The sequence below is a fragment of the Anabrus simplex genome, chromosome 1 (assembly GCF_040414725.1).
Source record: "Anabrus simplex isolate iqAnaSimp1 chromosome 1, ASM4041472v1, whole genome shotgun sequence".
NCBI classification, from domain to species: Eukaryota; Metazoa; Arthropoda; class Insecta; order Orthoptera; family Tettigoniidae; genus Anabrus; species Anabrus simplex.
The window spans coordinates 1,636,271,450-1,636,286,502 of NC_090265.1; the positions used below are offsets into that span (position 1 = coordinate 1,636,271,450).

At 41.2% G+C, this 15,053-nt stretch overlaps 1 protein-coding gene across 2 annotated transcripts in view; it reads right to left on the reverse strand.

The window, feature by feature from the left end:
• Positions 1-15,053, reverse strand: part of LOC136863261 (myrosinase 1) — a 209,232-nt gene that overhangs the window by 18,789 nt on the left and 175,390 nt on the right. For both annotated transcript variants that reach the window (XM_067139647.2, XM_068225644.1), the window contains exon 10: positions 6,551-6,685. In XM_067139647.2, coding sequence (XP_066995748.2) covers positions 6,551-6,685 — 135 coding nt within the window. The remainder of the gene's footprint in view (positions 1-6,550; positions 6,686-15,053) is intronic.

Below are 15,053 nucleotides of genomic sequence, written 5' to 3' on the forward strand. Positions count from 1 at the left end.
GACTTTGAATTCAGGAAATCTTTTAGGAATGTACGAGTTTTTCGGGGATTTTTCGATGATACAGACCACTATCTGATCTGTAGTGAACTAAGTATCTCTAGGCCTAGGGTAGAGAAAGTGAAATCTGTCTGCAAACGAATAAGGGTAGAAAATCTCCAGGACGAGGAAATTAGACAGAAGTACATGGATATGATTAGTGAGAAGTTTCGAACAGTAGACAGTAAGCAGGTTCAGGATATAGAAAGTGAATGGGTGTCATACAGGGATGCTGTAGTAGAAACTGCAAGGGAATGTCTAGGAACAACTGTGTGTAAAGATGGGAAAAGGCGAACATCTTGGTGGAATGATGAAGTGAGAGCAGCCTGTAAACGTAAAAAGAAGGCTTATCAGAAATGGCTCCAAACAAGGGCCGAGGCAGACAGGGATTTGTACGTAGATGAAAGAAACAGAGCGAAACAAATAGTTGTTGAATCCAAAAAGAAGTCATGGGAAGATTTTGGTAATAACCTGGAAAGGCTAGGTCAAGCAGCAGGGAAACCTTTCTGGACAGTAATAAAGAATCTTAGGAAGGGAGGGAAAAAGGAAATGAACAGTGTTTTGAGTAATTCAGGTGAACTCATAATAGGCCCCAGGGAATCACTGGAGAGGTGGAGGGAATATTTTGAACATCTTCTTAATGTAAAAGGAAATCATCATGGTGGTGTTGCAAACAGTCAAGCTCATGGGGAGGAGGAAAATGATGTTGGTGAAATTATGCTTGAGGAAGTGGAAAGGATAGTAAATAAACTCCATTGTCATAAGGCAGCAGGAATAGATGAAATTAGACCTGAAATGGTGAAGTATAGTGGGAAGGCAGGGATGAAATGGCTTCATAGAGTAGTAAAATTAGCGTGGAGTGTCGGTAAGGTACCTTCAGATTGGACAAAAGCAGTAATTGCACCTATCTATAAGCAAGGGAACAGGAAGGATTGCAATAACTATCGAGGTATCTCATTGATTAGTATACCAGGCAAAGTATTCACTGGCATCTTGGAAGGGAGGGTGCGATCAGTCGTTGAGAGGAAGTTGGATGAAAACCAGTGTGGTTTCAGACCACAGAGAGGCTGTCAGGATCAGATTTTCAGTATGCGCCAAGTAATTGAAAAATGCTACGAGAGGAATAGGAAGTTGTGTTTATGTTTCGTAGATCTAGAGAAAGCATATGACAGGGTACCGAGGGAAAAGATGTTCGCTATACTGGGGGACTATGGAATTAAAGGTAGATTATTAAAATCAATCAAAGGCATTTATGTTGACAATTGGGCTTCAGTGAGAATTGATGGTAGAATGAGTTCTTGGTTCAGGGTACTTACAGGAGTTAGACAAGGCTGTAATCTTTCACCTTTGCTGTTTGTAGTTTACATGGATCATATGCTGAAAGGTATAAAATGGCAGGGAGGGATTCAGTTAGGTGGAAATGTAGTAAATAGTTTGGCCTATGCTGACGACTTGGTCTTAATGGCAGACTGTGCCGAAAGCCTGCAGTCTAACATCTTAGATCTTGAAAATAGGTGCAATGAGTATGGTATGAAAATTAGCCTCTCGATGACTAAATTGATGTCAGTAGGTAAGAAATTCAACAGAATTGAATGTCAGATTGGTGATACAAAGCTAGAACAGGTCGATAATTTCAAGTATTTAGGTTGTGTTTTTTCCCAGGATGGTAATATAGTAAGCGAGATTGAATCAAGGTGTAGTAAAGCTAATGCAGTGAGCTCGCAGTTGCGATCAGCAGTATTCTGTAAGAAGGAAGTCAGCTCCCAGACGAAACTATCTTTACATCGGTCTGTTTTCAGACTAACTTTGCTTTACGGGAGCGAAAGCTGGGTGGACTCAGGATATCTTATTCATAAGTTAGAAGTAACAGACATGAAAGTAGCAAGAATGATTGCCGGTACAAACAGGTGGGAACAATGGCAGGAGGGTACTCGGAATGAGGAGATAAAGGCTAATTTAGGAATGAACTCGATGGATGAAGCTGTACGCATAAACCGGCTTCGGTGGTGGGGTCATGTGAGGCGAATGGAGGGGGATAGGTTACCTAGGAGAATAATGGACTCCGTTATGGAGGGTAAGAGAAGTAGAGGGAGACCAAGACGACGATGGTTAGACTCTGTTTCTGACGATTTAAAGATAAGAGGTATAGAACTAAATGAGGCCACAACACTAGTTGCAAATCGAGGATTGTGGCGACGTTTAGTAAATTCTCAGAGGCTTGCAGACTGAACGCTGAAAGGCATAACAGTCTATAATGATAATGTATGTATGTATGTATGTACTCAATTTTTTTTTTTTTTTTGCTATTTGCTTTACGTCGCGTCGACACAGATAGGTCTTATGGCGACGATGGGACAGGGAAGGGCTGGGAGTGGGAAGGAAGCGGCCGTGACCTTAATTAAGGTACAGCCCCAGCATTTGCCTGGTGTGAAAATGGGAAACCACGGAAAACTATTTTCAGGGCTGCCGACAGTGGGGTTCGAACCTACTATCTCCCGAATACTGGATACTGGCCGCACTTAAGCGAACTAAAGTTTTGTGGCAGAAGAAACAAACTGACAACTTAAACAGAGAGGCTCTGAATAATAATACTAAGAAAGTATGGCTTAAAATAAATCAAATTTGTAAGGATAGAAAAAATATAACCCAGGTAAACATAAGCCATAGAGAATGGATAAATTACTTTAGTAAATTATTAAGTGGTGAAGATAGTTGGAAACAGGATGTTCAGAAGAGGGGAATCTCGAGAGGATTGCGGTGCTCCCTGCCCGATTTAGATAAGGAAATTTCAGCCGCTGAAGTAAAAGAAATATTAGAGAAAGAGAGGAAAGGGAAAGCAGGAGCAATTTCAGGAATAAACAATGAATTCTGGAAGGAAGCAAGCAAAAATAGCTTTATCCTAGCTAGTATAGTCAAAATATTTAACAAGATCTTCGTGGGAGCAAGATTCCCTAAATCATGGCAAGAAGGTATCATCTGTCCTGTATTCAAGAATCGTGGAGAGAGATCTAACCCAAGTAACTATAGAGGGATTACGTTGCTAGATTCTTTAAGCAAGATATACACAGGGATATTGGCAAAAATTTTAATGAATTGGGCAGAGGAGTACTCGATCCTGTCGAGATTACAAGCAGGATTCAGAAAGGGAATGAGGACTAGTGACAATATAATGGTAGTTAAAATAATATTAGATAAATATATCAGAAAGAAAAGAGGCAAGTTGTACATTACCGTAATTGATTTAGAAAAAGCTTTTGATTCGGAGAGTAGAACAGCTGTTGCCCATAAGTTGGGGCAGATCGGAGTATCAGATAAAATTATAAGAGCAATTGATAATATATATTCGGAATTTAAATGTTCAGTCAAAGTTAAGAATGGTTTAGTAGTGGGAGAGATAACTTCTAAAGTGGGCCTTAAACAAGGGTGTAAACTGTCCCCCATATTATTTTTATTGTTTATTAACGATATTTTCCATTCGAAAGAATTTGAAAAGGGAGCTTCTCCATGTCTTGAGTGCCAAGATATTCCAGGCCTAATCTTTGCGGACGATATCATTCTACTTGCATTAACACCCAGCAAGAATCAAAATAGTATTAATGAGGTAGAGAAGTACTGCAAAGAGTGGAATTTAAAGGTCAACCCACAGAAAACAAGAGTAATGGTCTGTAAAAGGGGTGTTAAGCATTGTAAGAGAGAACAGTGGTGGATGGGTAGGACAAAGTTAGAAGTGGTAAAAGAAATCGCATACTTAGGGACGATTATAAGTAGTAATGAAAACTGGTCTGACCAAATAAAAAGATCAAAAATGAGGGGAATAAGTGCCTTGGCTAGTAGCAAAAATTAGATAAAAAGATGCCTAACGTAGAATACAAAATCCAGGAAAATATATTTAATGCAATAGTTAAAGCTAAAGTACTGTATGGATCAGAAATTTGGGGACTAGATCAGGGAATTGTAGCTTTAGATGTAATCGTTAGCAAATTTGCCAAAATAATTATGGGACTACCTAACTGTACTGCAAACAGTGGAGTAAGAATGATGTGTGAAGGGGTGAGTATGCGAGCTGAGATTGCTAAGCGAATAGTCAAGTATTGGTTGAGATTAAAGACTGGGGGAGGTGGTGAAATATTAGGCTTAGCCTACCATCACCAAATGAAGCATTTACACGAAGGCTATTGGGTGGATGGGGTGAAGAAGCTTCTAGAGTACATAGGAATGGGATCATACTGGGTGACTAATATTGAAAGGGATGACAGGAGATTGCATAAGAAAGTAGTTCAAAGAGTGAAAGATATAGAAATACAAACAATTAGGACAGAATGCAATAGTAAGAGAACACTAATAGAATTTTTTAAATAAGTGAGAATATGACAATAAGGACACAAATGTTACCAAAAAGGGTAATGAGAGGAATAATCTGGTGGCTGATGGGAGTGTATAAAAATAAAGCTTTAAGAGAAAAAATGACGAAAATAAATGTATTTTATGTAATTCAAATATGGAAGTGACTCATTTGATTAAAGACTGCAAAGAAACAAGAAACATTAGAGAGAAATACATAGAAAGGAAAGAATTGGACAAAATTCTAAATGAAAATGAACTGTACACACTCTCTAGTCTATTAAGCAGAGAATGGAAGAAACCGGGAAAGATAGCCAAATTATTTAATACTATGAGAGGTATTTGGGGAAAAAAATGTAAAGAAAACAGAGATAATTACATGTAGCTACGTTCAAAGATATATGTAAGTAACTATTAATGAATATGTCTGTGGTAGTAGATTATAACTGAATATGGTACAAGTTACAAGTAAGTGACAGTTCGAAACTGAACAGAACCAGTGACATGTGATAGTGATGGATGCGATGATCGGACGGTCTCTCCCCCGTTTTTTTTGCTAGGGGCTTTACGTCGCACCGACACAGATAGGTCTTATGGCGACGATGGGATAGGAAAGGCCTAGGAGTTGGAAGGAAGCGGCCGTGGCCTTAATTAAGGTACAGCCCCAGCATTTGCCTGGTATGAAAATGGGAAACCACGGAAAACCATCTTCAGGGCTGCCGATAGTGGGATTCGAACCTACTATCTCCCGGATGCAAGCTCACAGCCGCCCGCCTCTACGCGCACGGCCAGCTCGCCCGGTGACTCTCTCCCCCGTATTGGTGGCCATCCTTGGATGGGGGGGAGGGGGTGATGTCCGTTCATTGTTTTCAATCGGTCGTGTGGAATTAATATATTCGACTTATTCACAGATATGGAACATTATACAGTATAACTCACTAATAAGTAAGGGCGACAATAATTATAAGTTTAGTATTATGTTTCGCTTTTCATATTTGTTCAGTTTTGTTTCTTCGTTCCTTAGGTATTGTATATTTCTAATTAGTAGATTCAATTCATTGATATGTAAGACGTGCTGTATACCTTCTAATGAGGTTGTTGGTTGTTTGTCTGCCCGTTTTATTTTGGTTTTATTTTAGTGGTTTTGTTAGTTTGTTCGTTTTTGGCTGCTGACGTACAGTAGAGTTGGAAGAGGGGGAGATAAGCCTGACCTATCTCAAGCTAAAGTGTTGATTCGGTACGTCTGTACATGTAGAGTAGAGTAAAGTAGTGAATAGTTTTAGGTTAGAGGAAGTAAGTTGTCAATGAGACAGTGAAAGATGAGCTGAGTTATGGAATCCGTCTCGGCAGTGAAATACAGGTGTGACAGCCTACATGTAGAGCTAGGCAATAAAAAACATATGAAAAGCGAATGATTACAGTGCAACAATGACTGATAAATTACACGGAGAAAGGAAAAAATAAATAATAAAAGGGAACAATTTTATAAACAATATGTAACATTTACAGTACATACTGTATTTCGAAAACGCAATGTACAGAATTTCTAATATATTTAAGAAAGTGAACTTAAATGTAGCTTTCAGAACCAATAACGATGTACCGAGAAAATGTACAAATATAATGTGTCAACTAGAAATGGGGATTTATAGTATCTCCGGAGTATGCAGGCTCACATGCAGTGATTGTAATAACATTTACTGGTCGTACATTAGCTCTATGATTCAGAACACTTCAAAGCCATTCAACAAAATAAATATACCGCATTTATAATAATATTCATAATAATGGAATCGAAAATGATATGGAAATACTTTTTAAAGAATTAATTGTGGATTAGAACTTATTACTCGGGAAAATTCGGAAATATTCCTTATCCAGGAAAGAGGAACCTAAAATGAATTCATTCATGAATTCAGACAGTATTCACGTCTGTTCGAAACGAACGATCGCGGCTGTATTATCTCTACAATTATGTAGCTCGGTATGTGGGTTCAGGTGCACCTTGATTCATCTTCACTTACTATACTAGCATTCTGGCAAAATACACATTGCAATTACTTGAAATGAGCCTCTTGGATTTCTTGCCAACTTCCCAATGGATTATGTTAGTAAAAAGGAAATTTCAGCAGTTCCCAATAACCACAAAAACATTTACTCTGTTAGTACTCACCTTGTAGTATTGTATACGGACGGTATCATCCAAAATGCCGTGATCAGGCATGCCGTTTTCTGTGATGAAAATATCGGGAGAGTTATAATTGTCCTTAATATAGACGAGAAGTTTACGAAGTCCCGAAGGCACCATCTGTAAGGAAGAAGAACATTTATCAGTGGCCTACAAGCTGATTACATCGAGTAAAAGTGACACTCAGTGGCCTAACTATTATATTGCTCCTGTTCCAATCTCATCATCCTATCATCAGAACCACCGGTTAATTTCTAATGAAAATGCATACACGTAGATGATTGAGCTCACTTTACAAGTACAGTGGTTAAGATACTGACAGAAATAATCTCTGATGATGATCGTATCCGTTTCTCCCCCAATGTTGAAATTGCTGCAGTGTGAAGCAGATGCTACAGCATTGTTACTGACTGATTCAAAAGCTTCACTTTGAGTTTACACAGGGAAATTTGGGCAGTGGCACAGATGCTTCAGATCTTGAAAAGCACCGCAGTCACAGGCATCATTCTGTGTATTTCTTATTTTTGTTTCTGAATTTCAGCAGCCACTAGTCGTCGAACAGGGGGCGGTGCTCTACGCGGACCGCTACGCTCCCGCTGTCGGCGACGGACGGAGCCGCCGCTTACAGAGTAAGTACGAGACTCGCCTGAGCTCGCAACAGGGGGCTCGGCTGGAGTCTCGCTCCTCGAGGGAGCCTCGCCGAAGGAGAGGACCGCGCGGGGCTGTCCGACTCCTCCTTCTCGAAATGTGTTTTGATAAAACAATTTCGGTAATGTTCCTTCCTCAGGTTCACCTACGGAAACCTTGTTACGACTTTTACTTCCTCTAAATAATGAAGTTTGGTCATCTTTCCGGACACATCGGAAACTGCGCGAAACAGATCCCGCGCACCGGTCCGAAGACCTCACTTAATCATTCAATCGGTAGTAGCGACGGGCGGTGTGTACAAAGGGCAGGTACGTAATCAACGCGAGCTTATGACTCGCGCTTACTGGGAATTCCTCGTTCATGGGGAACAATTGCAAGCCCCAATCCCTAGCACGAAGGACGTTCAACGGGTTGCCTGGTCCTTTCGGACTAGGAGGACACGCTGATTCCTTCAATGTAGCGCTCGTGCGGCCCAGAACATCTAAGGGTATCACAGATCTGTTATTGCCGCCTGTCCCTCTAAGAAGATGTATTGTCGCCGGTAGCACGAACGGATGCCGGATGCGACTATTTACCAAGCTAGAGTCTCGTTTGTTATCGGAATTAACCAGACAAATCGCTCCACCAACTAAGAAAGGCCATGCACCACCGCCCACCGAACCAAGAAAGAGCTCTCAATCTGTCTATCCTTCCGGTGTCCGGGCCTGGTGAGGTTTGCTGTGTTGAGTCAAATTAAGCCGTAGGCTCCAGTCCTGCTGGTGCTCTTCGGTCAATTCCTTTAAGTTTCAGTTTGCAACCATACTTCCCCCGGAACCGAGTCATCGGAGGAACTTCGGCGGATCGCTAGCTGGCATCGTTTATGGTTAGAACTAGGACGGTATTTGATCGCCTTCGAACCTCTAACTTTCGTTCTTGATTAAAAGGTGTCTTATACGTTTACGACCGACATTGGTTGCTCTGAAGCATCCAGTGACGATACGACGAGCTTCATTAGAGGCAGTATATACTTTGTTGGTATGCACAAATTTGGCCCATACAGACAAGCATACTCGGCTCTAGAGGAAAAGAATACCAAGGCTGTGTTTCTGACAGTTGCTGGATGTGCTCCCCAAATAGAACCTGTTAACATAGACATCTCTCCACTGACTACTCGGAACATACCGCTTAGTCGAGCATCTCGTCTCCTTATTCCCAATTCTTCCCAGCCCGAAGTTTGCAACATTTTCGTAACACTATTATTTAATCGGAAATCAACCAGAACAAATCGTGTTGCTCTTCTTTGTATTTTGCCCGATCTCAAATCAAGTAATCCTGGAAAAAGTCCCCTACACTGGAACGATACTCTAATTGTGGCCTTACCAGTTACTTATATAAGGCGTGCTCAAAAAGTTTCCGTTTGAGGGCGTTGATGCAGTGGACATACAATGTAGAGAGACCCTGATGCGGGTTTACAAGCATGGACATGTAGACATGTGGCAGTCCTGTCATGCCGAGGTGCGTGCGTTAAATGCGGCCACGTGAACTACGACGACATTATTACCAAATGCGTCCAAACAGGACCAACGTGCTGTTATTCTGTTCTTGGCTGCAGAAGGACAAACAGTGTCGGACATCCATCGGAGTATGAAGACTGTGTATGGGGCAGCATGTCCGTCGGAAACCACCGTTGAGGAATGGTGCACAAGTTCCGTGCGGGTCACGTTTCGATAAAAGACGCCGGTCGATCTGGGAGGCCAGCCTCATCCATTATGGACAACAACAAGCAGGCTGTGGATGAGGCCTGTAGTTCTGATCTCTCCCCATGTGATTATCACGCCTTCGGTCCTCTAAAAAACGTCTTGAAGGGTCGACGCTTCCTGTCGCATGACGGTGTGCACCAAGCGGTTACGGATTTCTCCACGTGTTTTACCACAAGGGGGGATGTTCAACCTGATGAGTCATTGGGATGAGTTGCTCAATAATCATGGCGATTTTGCCTGATTGTCATCCCGATTCAAGACTGTACGGCCATCGAACGGAAAAGTTTTGATCGCCATTTATACACCCTCTCTTTAACATGACTACAACTACACACACATATCCCAAGTCTTTCCATCCATCAGGGGCGGTTTCTCCATAAGGTTGCAGGTTTGCGCTACCCCCATTCATTTTTTATGTTTAGGTATAGTTTTATAATTTGGATTACTCAACTACTGTATTTTCATTCAACAAGACAAACCTTTCAAGAGCTTGTAAGAGCAAATATTGACTACAGAAGACTACAAGCCGGTACTCTTAGATGTTCACTGCAGGAGCCAAAAGTTTGCAGCAGAGAGTCAACCTGAGGTAGTATGAAACCTTGGATGCCAGAGGGGTGCGCGTGGCAGATCGACGGGTGCTTTTAGGCTGCTAGAGGGGTGCGCGGGGAGAGGAAAAGATAGACTTGGCTTCTTATACATTGCTTAAATGGAGGTTCATCAACCTGGCTCCTCCTACCACGGCCAACTTGATGCGTCGCTCTAGCTAGCTCCTTGCAGAGCAGCGAGGGATCCAGTCGGCCGTGCTCCTACGTAACCGACTACTAACAAAGTCGCTAGAGACCATTGGCGCTCAATGTGAGAGTCTGTTATAGAACAGGGATGTCACTTAGCGACATTGGATGGAAGTTCATCTGTTGGATATAAAATTAATAGCTTTAAATTTGAAAATAAAACCCGCCATTTCTTTCAGTATAGTTGTGAGCTTTCGTACAAGCTAAGTAACTTATTGATTTCACTGTGTAAACATTCGTGTTAGCATGTGTGTTTTTATTAGTGCGCGTTTTTATCAGTTAAAGGTATTTTGCCAAATCATGAGTTTGGTGCAGTCTTTAATGTCTGGACCGTTTTTGCAACGGACTGCCGAAGAAAAATCCGAGGTGAAAGGAATGGGTAGGCCCACGCGGTGTTTAATTTCGAAACTAGATACAATACCGGAATTAGGCTACCTCAAAGTGTTTCATTTCAGTATGGGTTATAGTAATATTCCTGAAAATAGAAATGTAAAATGTCTGTTTTGTTTTTAGTAATAAAAAGTATTGTTGATGTACCTGGATTTGAAAATTAGCCTGTAATCATATTATATCAATGGTAAAAATTGTGCACCACTGAACTTTTAAACCACCAGCCGCCACTGGTCGGCGAATGAAGCCCCTCCACCAGCTTCCGTCTTTATACTTTTCTCCTTCTTCAATGTTATCCCAGTTCCCTCCTCGTTGCTGAATGTTCGTTTTTCACCATGTCTGTATATCGCATTCTTGGCCGCCTTCTTGGTCTTGAATATTTTAACTGCAGATCATACATATTTCTGGGTATGCGATCAGGATCCATCTTTCGTATGTGACCATACCATTTGAGTCTACGCAGAGTTATGTTATCCTGTATTCTGCCAACCTCAGCCATGTCCTTGATGTTCTCATTACGAATTTTATCTCGTCTTGTTTTGCCAACCATCGCTCGGACGTATTCAGCTGCCTGAATCCTTGCTTCATCCTTTTTCCTCAAGGTCCAGGTCTCATTCTCATATGTCAAAATTGGCATGTAAAAGTCAGATAAATTGCTCGCTTGCATTTCAATGGTACTTTTGCGTTCCATATTAGGTCTCGAACAAGTCTATAGCAGCGGCGGCTCGTGAAAAAATCGTCCTACTTGCTACAAAAAACGCTAAATACGCTGTTTTCAATCTGCAGTGCAAATAGGATCTTGGAAATATAGATCCTCACTAAGAACACTAGTTTAATTTCACTTGATATACACTGCAGTGGATAAATAATTGGATAAATCTCCATATGAGCTTTAACACTAACCAGGGGCGTGTATAAGCCTTGAAGAACCGGACCAAAATTATGGGAATTTTCGATCGTTGTTGAGATACCGAGCCAACAGTGGAGATAATATTCTTAAAGATCAATTAACGACCAGTGGTGGGAAGACGATGTACACAAGTTCTTTCATTCAAAACGAACTTATTAACACATTCGGTCACTTAATGCAATCAAAATGTCAGAAAGTCTGTTTTTATTCGATTTTAGGAGATGAAACCACTGACATCAGCCAAATCAAACAGATTTCTCTCTGTGTACGTTATGTAGAGGAACAAACTTTCAAAATCAGAAGATTTTCTGACATTCGTCCCCGTTTATGACGTCACTGGAGCAGGTTTGGCCAACACAATATTGGAGACCTTGTCAACATTAGGGCTTGACCTAAACAAAATGAGAGGCCAAGGGTACGATGGTGCTGCCACGATGAGCGGGCAATTCGGGTTACCCTTGGCCCTGTATACACATTGTTCTTCACACACTCTAAATTTATGTTTGTCAGATGCGAAAAAAGTACCCTCTGTAAGAAACTGTATGGGTGTCATAAAAGAAGTCTGTGGATTCTTTCATATATCAGCCAAAAGAAACGAAATATTGAAATCAATGATTTCTGAATGTTGTCCAGAACAAAAGAAACAAAAACTTATTTCATTGTGCGAAACCCGATGGGTAGAAAGGCACGACTCTGTTTTGAGCTGGATGCTATCAACCATGCATAACTTATCTGAGCAGTTTCAAAACAACAATATAGATCTTCCACAGGCCTTGACTAACGTCATGAGTGTCTTCCACCTTCTATCGAAGGAGAGGGCAAATGCTGATGACTCATTTAAAGCCTTGTATAATCAAGCACATTCATTCGCTGCCAAACGTGACATTAAAGAAGAGATTCCAAGAATTTGCTGCCTTCAAACAGCACGTAGCAACGTCCCTTACACCACAGAAGAAGAATACTATTGAGTAGCTGTTTATGTGCCATACCTGGACGATTTTTGTAACTCACTAAAAGAACGCTTTGAATCTTACAAGGAAATAGTTGCATCCTTACAAAACATCCTTCCACAATTGTGTATCGTAACAGATTTCGGTTCACTGGAGGCTGCTTTTAGTTTCTACGAAGAAGATCTGTCACATAAAGAGATTGTGCAAAGTGAGTTTATGTTGTAGAAAGAAAAGTGGAGTCAGGAAAATCCTTCAAATCTTCCCAAAATGGCTGTAAGTTCTCTAGAAAAATGTGATAAGACTTTCTTCCCCAACATTTATACCCTTCTCAAATTACTCGCCGTTCTTCCTGTTTCTATCGCAACCGTAGAAAGGACTTTCTCTAGCCTAAGGAGACTGAAGACTTACTTTAAGGAACAGCACATCTGAAAGTAGGCTTAACGGGCTTGCTTTACTCTCTATCCACAGAGACATTATAATTAGTGACGAAGAAGTTCTTGATAAGTACCTCGAAATCTGGACTTCGTTTTGTAACCATTAGTGTACTGTATGTATGTATGTATGTATGTATGTATGTATGTATGTATGTATGTATGTATGTATGTATGTATGTATGTATGTATGTATGTATGTATGTATGTATCAGCCCAAATCAGTGTTTCCTTTTTCCTTTCTAAAGTGTTTAAAATCGTCTGGCCTCTTAAAATTACTTAACCTAACCTTACATCAATCTTGCCCCCCTCCCCCCCAAAAAATATATTCTATATTCGCCACTGACACTAACACAGTGATAGAAAAACACGCACCAACAATATAACCGCGAGATCAAACACCGCACAAAGCAACTGAAAGTGCTGCCAACTGAATCATTGAGGCCTCCTCTATTATAATTTACATACTAATGCGGGATTCTTTGACTCACGTACGAATTCCTTATTTTTGACACAAAAGGAAGATGGATATTGGTTGGTTACCTTAGTAACAACGTTGTGTTTGAGATAGATTGCTCCCAGTTTCGCTGTACATTTGAGCCCAGACGATACTGCTCTCTAGTGGCAGGATCGCTTATCACTTTCAACATCAGGGTAGCAGGAAGCATCGAGCACTTCTACCCCCTTGTGGGAGGACAAGTAACTATAGACGGGATCAGTGAAAGTTGATCCCGGTTGATGGTATACTCTACCGGCTACGGGGAGTGTTGCAAGCTTGGCTGCGCCTGCGTATTGCTTCCTCCAGGCTACAGGCCAGAGCTCATTTCACATGAGCACGAGAAGGAGTTCCTCGGGAGAACAGAGCTAGGTGTTCGTCAGATCTCGTCCTGATTTTCACAAAACACAAATTCATACCGTACTCAAAACAAAGAAAAGGCACCAGGATAAGTGTACTGATAATAATTAATTCCTTATAGTTCCAAGCTACGTGCTGGAGCCCGGTAGCACGTATTGACCGGCCGCCACTGGTCTATAGAATGTTCCTCCAGCTTGAATCCTGCTGGTAAGTTCCTCTTCAATGGAGCCTGTTGCTCATATCATGCTACCTAGATATTTGAATTCGTTGGACATCGGGAGTTGTTTACTCTCTATGTCAATGAAACCAACGTTTTGGTATACTTGTTGTTGAATCTCATTCATCACAGTAATGAAGAAAAGAGGTGACAGAACTACGCCTTGTCTTGGGCCCGTAGTTATTCTAAAGGGTTCCGTCATTCCTGATGGTGTTTTGACGCGACAACTGATATCTTCATATACATTTTCATTTCGTTTAATTATGTCATTGTTGATTGCACTGTTTCTCAGCACTTCCCAGACTTTGTCCCTGCTTAGAGCATGAAAGGCCTTTTGGATATCCTAAATACCTCAAAACCACATGAGACGATCCGTTTCTTTTATTTACAACATCCTTATTATAGCAATGAAAATATTTCCTTATATTAACACCTATGTACTTACAGTGATCTCTGTGAGGTACGCTCATCCCATCAACACATCAATTAAAACTGATAGGACTTTTCCTCTTGGTGAAATTTATAACCTGGCTTTTCATTCCGTTTACCACCATGCCATCGTCTGCTGTCCATCTCAAAACTTTGTCGAGGTCTGCAGTCGCTTACAATCCATAAATTACACTGGGTAACATAATTTTCGGGCTTTACATGAAAATGGGTGTATTTAGATCACTTTTTCGAGCTGTTTACAAATATGGTATCAGATTTCCTGTAACACCCACAGTTTTTATGTAATTACGTAATTTTCCTTTCTTTAAATTCGCGCGTAACAATGTGCACTGATCGATAAAATATGTACATTAGAGCAGTGGCGGCCGGTCAATACGTGCTACCGGGCTCCAGCACGTAGCTTGGAACTGTAAGGAATTAATTATTATCAGTACACTTATCCTGGTGCCTTTTCTTTGTTTTGAGTACGGTATGAATTTGTGTTTTGTGAAAATCAGGACGAGATCTGACGAACACCTAGCTCTGTTCTCCCGAGGAACTCCTTCTCGTGCTCATGTGAAATGAGCTCTGGCCTGTAGCCTGGAGGAAGCAATACGCAGGCGCAGCCAAGCTTGCAACACTCCCCTAGCCGGTAGAGTATACCATCAACCGGGATCAACTTTCACTGATCCCGTCTATAGTTACTTGTCCTCCCACAAGGGGGTAGAAGTGCTCGATGCTTCCTGCTACCCTGATGTTGAAAGTGATAAGCGATCCTGCCACTAGAGAGCAGTATCGTCTGGGCTCAAATGTACAGCGAAACTGGGAGCAATCTATCTCAAACACAACGTTGTTACTAAGGTAACCAACCAATATCCATCTTCCTTTTGTGTCAAAAATAAGGAATTCGTACGTGAGTCAAAGAATTCCGCATTAGTATGTAAATTATAATAGAGGAGGCCTCAATGATTCAGTTGGCAGCACTTTCAGTTGCTTTGTGCGGTGTTTGATCTCGCGGTTATATTGTTGGTGCGTGTTTTTCTATCACTGTGTTAGTGTTAAAGCTCATATGGAGATTTATCCAATTATTTATCCACTGCAGTGTATATCAAGTGAAATTAAAGTAG